General features: G+C 41.2%; 1 protein-coding gene across 1 annotated transcript in view; it reads left to right on the top strand.

The window, feature by feature from the left end:
- alp3 (alkaline phosphatase 3) overlaps positions 1-18,043 on the top strand; it is a gene marked incomplete at its 5' end in the record, with an annotated part of 21,542 nt that extends 3,499 nt beyond the window's left edge. Inside the window, 7 exon segments of the mRNA XM_034237580.1 lie at positions 723-895; positions 1,434-1,574; positions 2,928-2,997; positions 6,085-6,219; positions 8,973-9,164; positions 13,875-13,991; positions 17,302-18,043. Coding sequence (XP_034093471.1) covers positions 723-895; positions 1,434-1,574; positions 2,928-2,997; positions 6,085-6,219; positions 8,973-9,164; positions 13,875-13,991; positions 17,302-17,615 — 1,142 coding nt within the window. The 3' untranslated portion in view covers positions 17,616-18,043.
- Between the last annotated feature and the right edge of the window lie 419 nt (positions 18,044-18,462).

The following is an 18,462-nucleotide window of genomic DNA, read 5'->3' as shown; positions in this document are numbered from 1 at the left end:
GTTCACACAAAAACAAGTGTTACTTCACAGTTTTACGACACATTTAAAAAAAATTGACTTGCAAAATTATCTTTTAAATTGACAAACATCATATGTGTAATTCGTGGCACAACTCAAACGGGATGGAGAGATAATCTTTCTCTCTCCATTGACTTCAATACATACTTTTTCAGAAATAAGGTCCCATGGAGCTCCACCGGAAGGGGAGGGACTTCGCCTCTCTATAGCATTTTTGTTGTTTGTGTAAATGATGGTCCTATAACTTTGTAAACAAAAGACGAAAAAGCCCTGTAATCTTTTACGAGGGGCAACTTGCGATGGACCGATCATTCCTTAAGTATTGTCCAGTTTGTGTACCTAAGTTTCAGCTTCCAGTTCATGAAAGTTAACTGTAACATCATGGTATGTTTTTTCAGCACTCGGTTATACTGGCTAGAGCAAGTGTTCCAAAAAAAACAACATCACAGAAACGTAAAGATGGTAACATTTCCGAATTGGGTTTCAAAATCGTTGTCAATTAATCCAATTGGCTCTTCCTTATTTGAAATGTATGATTTAGAGGAGTTATAAGTACAACAACACATGTACATGGCTTTAGAAGATGCTACAAAAACATACAAAAGCTTTCTTCCAAGACCCACGTACTGCCCTACTATTTATTCTTCATACAACAGGATGCACGTTCTGTGTTAAATTGATCATGATACAATTTGATTTTGTAGGAAAGTCCGTGGGCATCGTGACGACCACGCGGGTGCAGCACGCCACGCCGGCCACCAGCTACGCCCACAGCGCCAGCAGGAAGTGGTACAGCGACGCCGACATGCCCGAAGCCGCCAAGAAGGACGGCTGCACAGACATCGCCTCCCAGATGCTCAAAAACACCGATATAGACGTAAGGATATCATAGTCACTACTGAAATGACTTCAAATGTGTGCATTTGTGCCAAAACAAGATCATTTAATAATTGTTTACTTTCATCTTGTATTTTTTTCTGTTATTTTACAAATATATTTCTTCAATTTTCACTTAAATGTCTTGTTTTTTAGAATATTTAATGTAAATATTCTATTTTTTTCCTTACATTTTTGCAATTTTTCCAATATATTTTTTTCCTTGTTTTCTTATATTTTGAAGGATTTTTAATACTACTTTGAATGATCCTATACATTGATATTTGTATGTTATGAAATATTTTCGCTAAATTTTACTAATACAATTGTATATTATAATAATATATCTTATTTCAGGATGTTTTACTGATACTTGCCAGATACAGATATTTTAAAAGATGGTGGTGTGTGTGTGTGTGTGTGTGTGTGTGTGTGTGTGTGTGTGTGTGTGTGTGTGTGTGTGTGTGTGTGTGTGTGTGTGTGGTTGTGTGTGTGGTGTGTGTGTGTGTGTGTGTGTGTGTGTGTGTGTGTGTGTCCAGGTGATAATTGGAGGTGGTAGAAAGTACATGACCCCGAGGGGCACCAAGGACCCAGAATACCCCGCAGATTTCTCCTCCAGGGGCAAAAGGAAAGACGGACGTAACCTCATCGATGAGTGGCAGAAAATGAAAATCGGAAAGGTAATATTTATATTTCAAACACAGAAACTTAGAGAACTGCCTTAACTTAAGCAACAGGTGAGAATAAAAGCCTTTGAGGACAGCTTAAAGTCAAGCAGTCCTATTGTGAACCTGGAAATGTTGAGTATCCCAACGTTTTATGTTAGAAATGTATAATACGGGACTTGCATATGATGGACAATTTGCACAATTAGCATAAATTGACAGAAAATATTTGTCGATTAGGACAATTGTGGTGTGGTTTTTGGTTGTTTAGGATGTTGAATCTATTTCTGACATTTTCAGGATCACAAATGGCAGATTTAACCAGAAAGTGGCCACATTTGTACTCTCTGTTGGCTGATTTTGGTTAATTTGGGGTCATTTTGCAGTGGGTTGTGCGTTGGTGTTCGGATCAGGGGAGCAGGTTCAAACCCCACTGCAGTCAGCATGTCGTTGTGTCCCTGAGACTCTTCACCCCAAATTGCTCCTGTGGGGATTGCCCACAGTATTGAGTATGTAAGTCGCTTTGGATAAAAGCGTCTAACAAGTAACATGTAGTAGTGTAATGTTTTAGGGGACTCAAACTGCCATTTATGATCCTGGAAATGTCAGAAGTGGATTCAACATCCTCCAAAACCACTCCAAAATTGTACAAATCGGCCAAACCATAATTTAGCTATAATCTGCATATGCTAATCAATTTATGACAATTGTGCTAATTGCCCAACATAGGCAAGTTAGCATCCGGCAATTTCTATGTTCTGGGGACCCGTACTATACATTTCTATGATAAAACGTTGGGGTATTCAACATTTCCCGGTGTCACAAACGAGCTGAGAATCAAAATGCAACACACGGTAAACCAGGGATAGTCGGTAACCAGCTTTATTGTAGGCAAAGGGCTGGTCGGGGACAGGCGAGGGTTCCAGGAGTAAGCAAGACAGGAGACGCAGACCTGTACAGGCAGGGTCTGGGAGCAGACAAGGCAGAATAATCCAGGGACAGGCAGAGTCAGGAAACAGGCGAGGCAGGCTGGTCAGGGGCAGACGAGGTCGAAACCGGGAGAGAAATCTGGAAGGTAATGCGGGAAAGACTGGCATGCTGCAAAGTACGATCTGGCACTGAGGTGAGAGTGAAGTGGGCCTATACATTAATGGAGCTGATGGGTGTAACAGAGTGAGAGAGAGAGAGACAGGGTGTGACTACCAGGTGACTAAGGAATGCTAATGCAGAAAATAGGTGAGTGAGGGAGCAGACTGTGACACCCGGTTCAAACTGCTGGCATCTAGATTACTATAACACTTACAAACAAAAAGCTCCGGTGACTCAAAACAAACACAAACCGGTTCTCCGTCCTCCTCCCACTCTCAGGTCGCTCGCTACGTGTGGAATCAAACAGATTTCAGTGCTGTTGACCCTGAAACCACTGACTACCTCATGGGTGAGTTTGTTGTTGTTTGTTGTTGACCCTTTCCTTTTGCCCTCTTATGCTCTTCTCTGCAAGGGGGAGCCCATAGTGGCCTTGGTTTGCTCAGTTATTATTCTATTATTGATGTTGAACAATGCGTAGTTGTTGCACATCCAAAATAAACGATGATGGCAATAAAAACACAACTGTAACTCCCTAATGTGCGACTAACTGGCAGTGACGTCTGCTTTATCTCACCTGAATCATATTTTCAAGGTGCTTAGTGACCAACAACAGGTTCAAAGACTCAAATGCTTTATTTCTCCTATGCACAAAGTGCCAATGGGAGTCCCAGGCTCCTCCAACACAGCAACATACATCACACTTTACCTTTCCTTCTCGGGGCTTGTTGACTCCAAGGTGTGACATCTTCGAGGCCATAAGCGTCAACTGCGTCAAAAAGTAATTCAGTGCCCCCAGCTGTTTAGACTATCTAGAGAAGAATGTGGATTACCCTCCTCCTCAACACTAGTTAAGACATCATGCGAGAGGAAGGTTTCTTCAGAATTGATCGTGGCATCTCAACCGTGTGGTCAGACCTCTGGCTCTTTGACATGTCTTGCGAATTCTCCGGCCGAAGCTCCAAATAAACCGTCAGTGTTTGCCATCAAAGCTCCAGTTCTCCTCGTGTCTCTTTGAGTCCTGACTCTCCATTGCTACAGAAGTTTCCCCACATATATATCCAGGGGGTCCGCGGGGTCTTTAAAAAGTATTAAAAGTTGATAAATCAATTTAGCGAAAATCAAGGCTATTAAAAAGTATTAAACGGCATTTTCCAAGGTATTACATGTTGTAGCTTGTTTTCAATAAGTATATAAATGGTCCAGAGAGGTTGTATTCTACAGTCTGCCTGAATGTAATCATTGCGTAGGTGTGTAGTGTGATTCTGTGTAGTTTATTGATGGCATCCCGTTGGATTTGATGTCATCTGAACAGGACATCGCACGCTCACTGCTTGATAGCGCGAAGGTCCGTTTACGCCGGTTGCTAAGCAGCATCGTTATGGGGAAATGCAAGTCTGCGTCCAAATGGTTGGAAGATAAGGAGGAAGGACAATCAATACTATATATAGTGAATGTGAGGTAAAGTGTGTCGCCAAGGTAACCGGTTAAAACTCCAAGTGACGATGAGGTCTAAAAATGTATGGGAAGGGTCTTAAAAGTTCTTACATTTGAATTCAGGATTCCTGCATATACCCTGATATTGAACATTTAAAAAAAAAAAACATTAAAAAAAGTAAAGTGATATATATATAAAAACATTAATTTACATCAGCAAAAGAAAGACTGTTGGGGAATAATGCTTATGTATTCAACCTTTGACACAGTTCATCGTTTTCCTCTTTTCACTGTCTCCTTTCCCGTGGCATAGGTCTACGGCAGGGATCACCAACTACATTTGTCCAAGGGCCAAAATTATTCCTAGAGACACTTTCTGGGGCCAGCTATTTTTATATGCCCTGAATTTTGAAGTTGTTGGCCGGGGGGTGCTAGTGGAGCACGCTCATGTACTGTCAAGTCGCCGGAGCCTCGCAACGGGGCTACTGCGGAGCGCATAAAGCAGACTCTTCACGCTAATGAAGGATCACTTCTTCTTCAGGGCAGGGAAGGCTACGCAGTACGCAGCGGGGGCTACGCAGCTGCTGCCTTGGACTCCGGTACTGCACATTACTCACAAGACGTTGTAAAAAAGAAAAAATGAGTGGGGGGCAAACGCACTAACCACTCCGCCAGCGCTTCAGCTCGTGCCAGATGAGAATGTCTGGCGTGCCAGATTTGGCCCGTGGGCCGCCAGTTGATGGTCACTGGTCTACGGCCTTGGGTATTGCTGCTATCTCTCTTAAGGAGGGGCAGCTTGGGCGCATTGTTGTTGCCAGTCTATGACAGAGCACAAGACGCCATGTTTACTGTTCAGGGACGTCGGTTCCCTGGCGCACATTCTTTCCTATGGACGACAGCTCTAGTTAGATTCAGGGTCCATATTTGTTTAGTCTCGCTGATGAAGAATGTTGATTATTACACTCTGAACTAGTTAAAACCTCGAGCTACAGAAAGAGTTCTTCAGAATTGATTGTGGCATCTCAACCGTGTGGTCAACCCGTGGCCCGTGACATGTTGTGTGAATTCTCCGGCCGAAGCTCCAAATAAACCGTCAGTGTTTGCCATCAAAGCTCCAGCTCTCCTCGTGTCTCTGAGTCCTGACTCCAATTGCTTCATATATATTTACATCAGCAACAAAATCACAAAATTAAAATATTAAAACATATTATTATGTCATTTTGGAGAAACCAGAGTCTGCGCTAGAATTTGAAAATACACAACCGGAAAAAATCTGCCACTTCCTTCCAGAGCCCCTCCTCCAACACACACGAACGCGCACATGACCAATGAGGGCACGAGATAAGTTTGTGCCCAGATGGAAGGCTGACAGGCAGGTAGGCCATCCAGTTATTTTAGCCGGCTCAGATGATTGGTCGTGCTTTTTACAGCGCCACGGCTTCCACAGACGAATTTTAATGTATTTATTGTCAAAGCACTTAATGTGTTCATTGCTATCGGGATGTTAAGAGCATTCCATGGAATATAACAAGTGTTTGTGAAATAAATTACCTACCCCACCTTTAATATATAAATAAAGGCCGTCTTGCAGAATTCTATTGATGATCTTATATAATTTTCTATGCATTTTACATTTTGCTAGTGAAACATGCAAACATTTTGTATCAAAGATATATAAATATAGCTAAGTTGAATACTCCCTCTGCCACTCTTTGCCTACACCTCCTCCAGTGCAGCTTTTAAAGGTTTTATATGCAGTTCTCTGTGGAGTGGAGGAACGTTAGAGATTTAGTCATCGAGCTGTTGTGCTCTCTCTCTCTCTCTCTCTCTCTCTCTCTCTCTCTCTCTCTCTGTGTTTATCACTTCATGTGTTCTGGAAACAGCTGTAGTGTTAGGAGTAGGAGGGAAATGGGACTTTCCTTTTTGCTACTCCTCCACTGTGGGCTGAAAAGCTGTATTATTTTTACACCAAAATGACTCTTTCTGACCTTTTCTCCCCCAGCTCTGTTTGAACCCGGTGATTTGCGCTTCGAGGTAGAACGGGATCCCAAAATGGACCCGTCCATCGTGGAGACCACAGAGAAAGCCATCCGCATCCTCCAGAAAAACCCCAAAGGCTTCTTCCTTTTAGTGGAGGGTGAGTGTTAGAAAAATATCACTCATCACCGGCTTGGTCTTCAATATCAGGATACATGTATTTATTATCCTTGAAAGAATGGAGGTAGTCATCACACACAGGGCTGCGTGGGACAAATAGTTCCCAGAGTAGACTCCTTGATATGCTTATATACAAGAGAGGGTGTTACAGTCAACAAGATGGAAAAATACTGGTTCAAAGATTAGCTAAGGCCTGCATAAGAAATACACATGACAGTCATATGCCTATCTCTATAGGGCTGTGTCATCATGCCAATCTTAGGAACATCCTAACTTCAACACAGTGTTGAGCGTCATCCATGTAGTCATACATCCGGCTATGTACACAGCTACGTAGGGCCTCTGTTATCACATGCTACTCTGATATAGAAAGAACATTCAGTATTCTCCCAACAGTGAGGAAAACACTCTGCACACACTCGCTGTCACATTATCCGTCAACGGTTGGATAATGAAATCCCCAGAGAGACGACGAATCGGTTGAAAACAGCACAAAGAAACCACTTTGCTGGTCCAGTTGGATCAATTCAGTCACTGATTCAGAATCAGGATGCTTTATTTATCCCGCGGGAAATTAGGTATTGTGACGGTTGCTCGTTTGCAGAATACTAAAACAAATTATACAAAAAAATGCGTGAAATGTGCAAAAAAGAAGATCAAACACAGGATAATATTGAATATAAATATGTATATACACAAGACTAATACAAAGATAAAATAAAATATTTAAATCATAAGTAAAAATGTGCAATACAAATCAAATAGAATAATAATATCTATATAATCATAAGAAGTTAAAGTAAAAATGTGCAATAAAATATCAAATAAAATAGAAAAATATATGAATATTAACATTAGACGTTAATTAAAAATGTGTTTATTACAATAAATACAGTGGTATATTACTGTAGGTATATGTTAGTATCAATAAAGAAATCAATGATGATTATTACCGGTGGTTTTTCTAGAAAGATATAGTATGAGTAATGTGACGTTTACAAGATGGCGCTAACTCTAATCGTAAAGTGTAATACAGTTATAATCCTGAGTGATATTGCACGGTTAGATAACTGCACAGGTTTACAGTCACAGTTTAGATCTACAGTGTTATAATCACAAAGAGACCCTAATTGGCAATTAAAACACACAACTGGTAATTGTTTGTAGCTTGCTTAATATATGTACATGTGATAGAGTTGGCCTATTGAGTTTATTCAACACCCACAATGCACTACTTTGGAGAATGATGTGTACCTGCAGCCGAGGTGGTGACTTGACATTGATTCTGCACACAGCTCAATGAATTTGCCGCAGTGTGTGTGTGTGTGTGTGTGTGTGTGTGTGTGTGTGTGTGTGTGTGTGTGTGTGTGTGTGTGTGTGTGTGTGTGTGTGTGTGTGTGTGTGTGTGTGTGTGTGTGTGTGTGTGTGTGTGTGTGTGTGTGTGTGTGTGTGTGTGTGTGTGCTAAAGTGAGGTGTGTGATGTGTTTGCCTCACCTCACTGCGGCCTCCTCATCCATCTCTCCTTTAATCTGAGGCAGTCGCCCGGGGACTGAGTGTCTTCACAATGACTCTCTAAAATACATGTATAAATAGAAGCAGGCATATGGTGCTCCCAATCTCTGACAGCTCACAACGTATTAACCAGCGTCAACTTCACCATCCAGGAGAGAAGGGAAATGCAGGAGATTTATCTGTATAGGTCCCCTTTTCCTATAGTGGAGCAGGAATGAGTCCTAAAGCCCAGAAATGAGGCAAGATTTAAGCACTTCCTGTTCCTTCGTCTAGAAGTCATTGGTGTTAGGGAATAATTCTCCTAGATATCCACCTTTTGCCCTTTGACATTTATGACCGACCCTGGCGTCTGTTATCTCCCTAAAGGAAAGGGCTGCTTCATCCATATGTTGTTGTTACCAGTTTATGACCGGGCAACTCTCGGTCACAAATGGTTTATTGTTGTGGGTACGCTGGAACACTTCCTTCTTGGGGTTTGTGGACACCAAGGTGTGAAATCTTCGAGGCCATAAGCGTCGGACGCAAGTGATTCAGTGTTCCCTGCTGTTTAGTCTATCCCCCCAGATATGTTGATTACTCTCTGTGAACCAGTTAAAAGGTCTATCGAGAGAGAGGCTCTTCAGAATTGACGTGGCAACTCTACCGTGAAATCAGAACCTCTGACTCCAGATTTGTTTTGTGAATTCTCCGGCCGAAGCTCCTAAATAAACAATCAGTGTTTGACATCAAAGCTCCAGCTCTCCCCATGTCTCCTTCCTGAGTCGGTGACTCCCACTGCATTGCTACACCGAAGTTTCCCCCACAAATGGTATTTAAAATGTGTTTTTTGGTTAGAAATAAGGTCTGTGGTTAACACAAGCACAATAGATTTGACAGTTTTGTTCGACAACAAGAAATATGCCAGTAAATACCCCACTGGTGAATTTAAAAACGGCAAGTTTCTTAATTAATAAGACTGCTTAACTTCATCACGCTGAACATTAGCCACCTTTAGCTTAGCCGTGGCGACGTGAATTTATGTGACCGTGCTGTAGTTCCTTTATAGCCCAACATTAGCCACCTTTAGCTTAGCGGTTGTTATATATCTGCTACTGTTTACATCCTTACATCAAGTCAATTGCTTTAATGTGTACCTGATTCTGACTAATTTAATCGGATACATTAATAACAACTACACCAGCTGTACCAGAAGCTATTACCCACAATCCTCTCTGTGTTCAGGGGGGCGTATCGACCAGGCTCATCACGCCGGACGGGCCTCCATGGCGCTCCATGAGGCGGTAGCTCTCGATTACGCCATCGCAAAGGGCCTTGAACTCACCAACGAGGAAGAGACTCTCACTGTGGTGATGGCCGACCACTCACACCCTTTCACCTTCAACGGATACCCATTCAGAGGGCAGAGCATTCTGGGTAATTATGACACGACTTCCTGAAACCTGCAGTAGTGGAGTTTAACCAAGTAGGCTACTTTGTACTGTACCAAAGTATTTATTTTAAATATGACATGTTATTTAATTATATAGCGCTTTCCTGGTGCTCAATGGCATTACAAGCAAGTAAAGAAGACAAATAACAACAAAAGTAAAAAGTGCTAAGCTAGGTAGTATAGGGGCAAGGGGTTAGTGGATTAGGAGACTCTTTAAAGTAGAGACACTACATACTGATATACACCTGAACATCAGCAGGAGAGGACTCTTTAAAGTAGAGACACTAACATGTTGATATACACCTGAACATCAGCAGGAGAGGACTCTTTAAAGTAGAGACACTACATACTGATATACACCTGAACATTAGCAGGAGAGGACTCTTTAAAGTAGAGACACTACATACTGATATACACCTGAACATCAGCAGGAGAGGACTCTTTAAAGTAGAGACACTACATACTGATATACACCTGAACATCAACAGGAGAGAACTCTTTAAAGTAGAGACACTACATACTGATATACACCTGAACATCAGCAGGAGAGGACTCTTTAAAGTAGAGACACTACATACTGATATACACCTGAACATCAGCAGGAGAGGACTCTTTAAAGTAGAGACACTACATACTGAAATACACCTGAACATCAGCAGGAGAGGACTCTTTAAAGTAGAGACACTACATACTGATATACACCTGAACATCAGCAGGAGAGGACTCTTTAAAGTAGAGACACTAACATACTGATATACACCTGAACATCAGCATGAGAGGACTCTTTAAAGTAGAGACACTAACATGCTGATATACACCTGAACATCAGCAGGAGAGGACTCTTTAAAGTAGAGACACTACATACTGATATACACCTGAACATCAGCAGGAGAGGACTCTTTAAAGTAGAGACACTACATACTGATATACACCTGAACATCAGCAGGAGAGGACTCTTTAAAGTAGAGACACTACATACTGATATACACCTGAACATTAGCAGGAGAGGACTCTTTAAAGTAGAGACACTACATACTGATATACACCTGAACATCAGCAGGAGAGGACTCTTTAAAGTAGAGACACTACATACTGATATACACCTGAACATCAGCAGGAGAGGACTCTTTAAAGTAGAGACACTACATACTGATATACACCTGAACATCAGCAGGAGAGGACTCTTTAAAGTAGAGACACTACATACTGATATACACCTGAACATCAGCAGGAGAGGACTCTTTAAAGTAGAGACACTACATACTGATATACACCTGAACATCAGCAGGAGAGGACTCTTTAAAGTAGAGACACTACATACTGATATACACCTGAACATCAGCAGGAGAGGACTCTTTAAAGTAGAGACACTACATACTGATATACACCTGAACATCAGCAGGAGAGGACTCTTTAAAGTAGAGACACTACATACTGATATACACCTGAACATCAGCAGGAGAGGACTCTTTAAAGTAGAGACACTACATACTGATATACACCTGAACATCAGCAGGAGAGGACTCTTTAAAGTAGAGACACTACATACTGATATACACCTGAACATCAGCAGGAGAGGACTCTTTAAAGTAGAGACACTACATACTGATATACACCTGAACATCAGCAGGAGAGGACTCTTTAAAGTAGAGACACTACATACTGATATACACCTGAACATCAGCAGGAGAGGACTCTTTAAAGTAGAGACACTACATACTGATATACACCTGAACATCAGCAGGAGAGGACTCTTTAAAGTAGAGACACTACATACTGATATACACCTGAACATCAGCAGGAGAGGACTCTTTAAAGTAGAGACACTACATACTGATATACACCTGAACATCAGCAGGAGAGGACTCTTTAAAGTAGAGACACTACATACTGATATACACCTGAACATCAGCAGGAGAGGACTCTTTAAAGTAGAGACACTACATACTGATATACACCTGAAGATGAGCAGGAGAGGACTCTTTAAAGTAGAGACACTACATACTGATATACACCTGGAAATGAGCATAAAATAACCACTTTAAGCTACCCAGCAGTATATACATTATTTCAAATGAATCCACCTTTACCTGCAGCAACATTAAAGCGATGAACACATTAGTGTGTAACGATAAGTGCCTTAAAACATAGTTATCATTTAGAATATATTGATGTGAACTGAAAACTCATCTCTTTCGACTCCACTTCGAGCGATAGAACTATTAACAAAGCACTTATATACTAATAAAGGCTGGCTTATCTAAAGCCAGTTGAGTAGCACTTGAAATGTTTGGCTCTATGAAACCTGATGTACTTTATGATTCTGTTTTCTTCAAGGTTGTGTCTTCCTGGTCGAATGTACTTATTGTAAGTCGCTTTGGATAAAAGCGTCAGCTAAATGTAATGTAATGTAATGTGAGTTTTCTGATGCAAGAGAAATTCTCCCCTTTTCCATCCGTAACTCTTCCACCCATTCCCCTCTCCAGGTGTGTTTTTATTCCATGACGTGTGTGTGTGTGTGTGTGTGTGTGTGTGTGTGTGTGTGTGTGTGTGTGTGTGTGTGTGTGTGTGTGTGTGTGTGTGTGTGTGTGTGTGTGTGTGTGTGTGTGTGTGTGTGTGTGTGTGTGTGTGTGTGTGTGTGTGTGTGTGTGTGTGTGTGTGTGTGTGTGTGTGTGTGTGTGTGTGGTGTGTGTGTGTGTGTGTGTGTGTGTGTGTGTGTGTGTGTGTGTGCATTTGTGCCAAAACAAGATAATTTAATAATTGTTTACTTTAATCTTGTATTTTTTTCTGTTATTTTACAAATATTTTTCTTCAATTTTCACTTAAATGTCTTGTTTTTTAGAATATTTAATGTAAATATTCTATTTTTTTCCTTACATTTTTGCAATTTTTCCAATATATATTTTTCCTTGTTTTCTTATATTTTGAAGGATTTTTAATACTACTTTGAATGATCCTATACATTGATATTTGTATGTTTTGTTTGTGCAATTTTAGAAATATTTTCGCTAAATTTTACTAATACAATTGTATATTATAATAATATATCTTATTTCAGGATGTTTTGCTAATACTTGCCAGATACAGATATTTTAAAAGATGGTGATGTGAATAGAGGTGTGTGTGTGTGTGTGTGTGTGTGTGTGTGTGTGTGTGTGTGTGTGTGTGTGTGTGTGTGTGTGTGTGTGTGTGTGTGTGTGTGTCTTCTCCTCTCTGACTCCTCACCCTCTCACCCTCACATTAGTCTCTCTAAATCCTCCTCGTTTTATCAGTCGTTCTTCGCCTGTTAATCTCCCTTTATCGCGTCTCCATATCGATCTTTTTACTCCTTACACCTTTGTCTTGGACTCTCTGTCTCCTCTCCGGCACTCTTCCCTCTCCTTTACCTGAAGACTTCAACTCTTACCACATTTAATTAGACAATGCCTCATTTGCATATTTCAATCTTAATGTTAATATAAGTAATAAACCCAGGAAGTTTCATTGTGACATCTGTTAGTTGTAGGACACATTTAAGGGTTGGACAATTGTGTACCTCTATAGCTGTAGGTATAAGGATTATTATGTGTATGTCTTTCAAATGGGAATAGTATAATTATAGTAATTACAGTGACAGTTTTGATCCATTTAACAATCAAACCGCCTGTTAATCTCTCTTTATCGCGTCTACATATCGATTTTTTTACTCCTTACACCTTTGTCTTGGGCTCTCTCTCTCCTCTCCGGCACTCTTCCCTCTCCTTTACCTGAAGACTTCAACCCTTACCATATTTAATTGGACAAATCAATCTTAATCTTAATATAAGTAATAAACCCAGGAAGTCTCATTGTGACATCTGTTAGCTTTGGACAATTTCGTACCTTTATAGCTGTCGGATTGCAGATTATTATGTATTTAAAATGGCAATAGTGTAATTATAGTAATAACAGTAACAGTTTTGATCCATTAAGCACTCAATCTGATGTTAAAGCCGAATGCTGTTCCACACTTCGTTCAGTTTCTGCTCATTACATTTCTATTGTGACGGGATATTTAGGCTAAGCCTGTCGGGGTGTCTGCGTCCTCCAAGGCTTTAATATGTTCAGGGTGATTAAAGACGTGTACTTAGAAGAAATGTGTCCTATTTACAAAACGATGTTATAAATAAAAAAGCTGGAGAAGGGAACCGTACGCTACAGGTCAACATGTGTCTGAATATAATAAAAATGCATTTATTTTAAACGTTTCTAAAAACTCAAAGAAGTTTGCAGATATCACAAGCATGCATTCATTAATTAAACAAAAATAGTCCCTTGTTTTTAAAGTAGGTAACACAATTGTATTGTTAAAAAACATTTACACTGACACATTGCATAAAATGTTACCAGGACAAATTATTCTTCTTTAAAATAAGCACACACACACACACACACACACACACACACACACACACACACACACACACACACACACACACACACACACACACACACATGCAGGCACATGCACACACACACACACACACACACACACTAATGCAACAAAAACAAATTAAACAATAATGAAACAAAAATGACTAATTCTTGTTTTTTATAAAAGTATTTTAAAACAATAAAGATATATTTTGTTTCATTTAGTTGACAAAGTGACAAATTCCCAGTTCTGCCAGAAGGATAATATTAATCAAGGTTTGTTGTCTGTGTTTTCTCTCCAGGTAAATCTCCGCTGTGGGCCCAGGACATGCTGCCCTACACCACGCTGATGTACGGAAACGGACCCGGACACAAACTCACCAACGGCAAACGGCCAGACCTCCGTAACGTGGACACCAGTAAGATATTTGTTTTCCTCTCGAGAATATCATGTTTACTTCTTTGCATCTTATTCAAAGCCTTGTTTTGTTTTGTTGTTTTTTATGCTGCTGCAACGCAAACATTTCCCAATTTGGGATCAATAAAGTCATCTTATCTTATCTTATTTTATCAAGTCTGAAAACACACAGTACAGATTAAAGTACTTATACTTCTCAAGCCAGGTAAAACAGAAGGTTGAGATCAGGGATGTACAATAAGACCTGGATCCGCCTTGATTCCTAATTTGTCCAGTAACAATAACATTGAGGCCCAATCCCAAACCACCCCCTCGACCCTCCCCCTCCGTGATGGAGTGAACTCCGTCTGTAGCCACACTCGCAGCTCAACGAGGCTCCCTCCTGTCAGATGGAGGGAGTAAATACAGCAGCAAGCTTTGGGACGGCCTCCCCTCTCTCCGGCAGAAACAGGAAATGCCGTAACTGTATGTAACAACGGTTTCAAATCAGCATCTCTTAGACAAAAGGTTTAAATGAATAACTCAAATAAAACTCCAAACATCTTTCATTGTGTTTCAACGCTCTTTTAGTTTTAAACCTGATGTTTATAAGCTTCTTAGTTTTTGCAACGGCCTGTAAATATCCATCCATCCATCTTCTCCTGCTTATCCGTGGTCGGGTCTCGTGGGTAGCAGTTCCAGCAGAGAGCCCCAAACTTTCTTTTCCCTGGCGACATCAACCAGCTCTGACTGGGGGATCCCAAGGCGCTCCCAGGCCAGCGAAGAGATATAATCCCTCCACCTGGTCCTAGGTCTACCCCTTGGTCTCTTCCCAGCTGGACGTGCCTGGAACACCTCCCTAGGGAGGCGCCCAGGGTCTGTAAATATACACAACTTTATAATAAAATGCACACATTTATCTTTTTCTAGACTAAACACAGGTTTGATCCTAAGTTAAAACATATGAGGTTATCATGAGGTTGTTAACATCGCAGTTTATCAGTGGATGTTTGCTGGAACTACTTGTTAACAGCGTGTTTCCTGACGGACACACACAGCGTGACTCCGGTCAGGTAGAGACCAGTCTCAAGCCCCCTCCACACCGCTCCACACTCGTTGCTTTGGAAAAGCCCTCAATATGGCGGACCCTCCGCGTGAACGGGCAAACGGAGGGGTAGGGTGTAGGGGGCGGTTTGGGATTGGGCCATAGAGTGGTGCAGGAACGAGTCCTAAAACCAGGAAGTGAGTCAGCATTTTACCACTTCCTGTTCCCTGGTCTCAGAGCCAATGGGATCTCTCCATAGGGTTTAGGAAAGTAGCTGAACTAAGGTCTGTGGTTGAGACACATTGAAGACACGGATCACGTTTTGTTCTAGGACATTAAATCATCAGCAGTGACCCCACTGGTGATTTCTGAAGAGTTGACGTGTCTGAGAAACGATGGTTGTTACCAAGTGGCTGAATTGGACTACAGAAGTCGTGGAGGTCGTTGTACGTCATTACGCCGAACACGTGAACACTCCTCTAAGTTAGTTTCTGTTCTGCTTGAAAGCAAGTCCCTGCCTCCTGCAGACTGTTCAAACAAACGCTTCAACTCGTACCATTTAGAGTCTGTGTGTTTGAATATGGATTTTAAGTCGGCGTGACATTGAAGTCGTGCTGCTGGACTCGTGCTGCTGGACTCGGCTGTAGTTCCTTTATAGCATAACGTTAGCATTTAGCTTCTGGACATTAGATTTATGATTAGAACATTATAAAAGTAGGGTAGACATGTGGAGATTATCCGGCTGAACAAAACGTGCATTTATCAAACAGGTTCGTTTTCCACAGACATTATTTCCAGCTATTTTTCAAAGTCCTGTGGAGAAATCCCATCGCTTTGTGTCGAGGGAACCGGCAGCTTACTTCCGGGTAAACACGTCATCCCTGCACCGCTCTAATGTCGTGAATAAACACCTGCAGCCCAAAAAGCATTTCCCCATAGACCACCATTGTTAAAGAGACGTCTGTTGACTCTGTAAAACTGTGGACAGGGCAACTATATTTGCAAAAGCACTGCAAAATAAGTATTTCATGATATTTCCCCCAGTCGAAGTGTGATTGAATATTTCTTACTAACGCTGAAATTACGATAGGACACTTTCATCGTCAATGTGAATACTTTGAATACATACTTCTTCCAGTGTACATGTCTTCTTGTGATTCTATTATCTTAACTGAACTGACATTTTGTTTCTTGGTTTATAAAGAAATTAAATTAGGAGAAATGTCAGCGAGAGCGAAAGTACAGCTGATTGTATTATAAGGAAATGTCAGCGTGTATTAAACAAAGACCTAAACACAGCAGGGTAAATGTAAAGGTCATTCCCTTGTCTGTTCTGAAATGCTCTCTTCTAGTAGTCAAATGTAACAAAGTACATTTAGTATTGTATTTAAGTACACATTTGACATACTTGTACTTGAACCTGAGTATTTTCACTACTGCCACTTTTATTATTATTCAAATATTTTTTGGGGAGTTTTCACATATAACTAACAGCAGCACTCTATACTCCAAAATACAGCAAATGACATCCATAAAAGATACTTAATAGATATACAAAATAAAATAAAACAACCAAGAGTACAACAAGAATAAATAACAACAATAATTATTAATGTTTGCTATAGGGCTATATTAACTTTGATTGATTGATCAAAGCATCAAATCCCCCTTAAAGGTCAACTATTATGCAAAATCCTCTTCTTCATGTCTCTTCTACATCAACATGTGTCCCCTCTTCTTCATGTCTCTTCTACATCAACATGTGTCCCCTCTTCTCCATGTCTCTTCTACATCAACATGTGTCCCCTCTTCTTCATGTCTCTTCTACATCAACATGTGTCCCCTCTTCTTCATGTCTCTTCTACATCAACATGTGTCCCCTCTTCTTCATGTCTCTTCTACATCACCATGTGTCCCCTCTTCTTCATGTCTCTTCTACATCAACATGTGTCCCCTCTTCTTCATGTCTCTTCTACATCAACATGTGTCCCCTCTTCTTCATGTCTCTTCTACATCAACATGTGTCCCCTCTTCTTCATGTCTCTTCTACATCAACATGTGTCCCCTCTTCTTCATGTCTCTTCTACATCAACATGTGTCCCCTCTTCTTCATGTCTCTTCTACATCAACATGTAATGCTGCAATGATCTGCTTGGTGTTTCAGCCAATCAGAGACAGGCTCTGGATATATCTAAGACCTATAATATATTGATGGGACCTTTTAAAGCTGTTTCTTTCTGCCACTTGAGGGCAGCTAAATTATAAACCGTTCCATCTTTTTCTCCAGAAACTAAGGACTACGTTCAGATGGCGGCAGTCCCCACAGATTCGGCCACTCACAGCGGGGAGGACGTGGCGGTTCTGGCTCGCGGACCCATGGCCCACCTCTTCCAGGGCGTCCAGGAGCAGAACTACATCGCCCACGCCATGGCCTACGCTGCCTGTGTGGGAGCCGACCTGAGGCACTGCCAGGCGCAAACTGTGGCCCCCGCTCTGCAGACCACCTTCACTCACGCAGGGAACTCAGCAGGGGGGATTCAGGACTTCACCATGCTCAGCAGCCTCCTCAGTGCACTGATGGTGGTTCTGGTGCTCATGTAAGGTCCACTTTTCCTCAGGGATGAGAACTAAAGACCGGAGATTAGTTAGAATGTTATCATTTCCGGAGGTTTCCTTGTCTTAAATTCAGCATTTTTTTATTAGATGTGATTTTTGGTTAGATGTCTGAAATAAGGTCTGTGGTTAACACCATTTCCACTGACATATTGTATCACACACACACACACACACACACACACACACACACACACACACACACACACACACACACACACACACACAGGTTTCCTTGTCTTAAATTAAACGTCTTTTCATTGGATGTGATTTTTGGTTAGATGCCTGAATTATCCAAACATTTGGACTACCTATGTTGCAAATGTATTATCTTTTCAATTTACACACGGCATCTATTGCACGTATGTCCGTCCTGGGAGAGGGATCCCTCCTCTGTTGCTCTCCCTGAGGTTTCTCCCATGTTCCCTTTAAACTGTGGGTTTCTCTGGAAGTGTTTCCTTGTACGATGTGAGGGTCTAAGGACAGAGGGTCTAAGGACAGAGGGTCTGAGGACAGAGGGTCTAAGGACAGAGGGTCATATTGTCATACTGATATTCTGTACAAACTGTGAAGTCCACTGAGACAAATGTAACATTTGTGATATTGGGCTATAAATAAACATTGAAATACGGTCTGTGGTTCACTCAAGATGAAGATATTTTCATGTTTTGTTCTACGACATAAAATAGGTCTGTAAATCCGCCCCTCTGGTCTGTTTTGTAAAACCAATAAAGCAGACCTAAGAAATACTTGCTTCGTCGCTTTATCAAAAATAAACTGATCTTTACATAATACATTAAAGTGTTTTCATTCGAAACGAACGCGGGTTTTCAGG

This window comes from Gymnodraco acuticeps, unplaced genomic scaffold, assembly GCF_902827175.1.
Source record: "Gymnodraco acuticeps unplaced genomic scaffold, fGymAcu1.1, whole genome shotgun sequence".
Classification (NCBI taxonomy): Eukaryota; Metazoa; Chordata; class Actinopteri; order Perciformes; family Bathydraconidae; genus Gymnodraco; species Gymnodraco acuticeps.
Note: the sequence above shows the minus strand (reverse complement) of the source record. Positions and strands in the feature narration are given on the sequence as shown.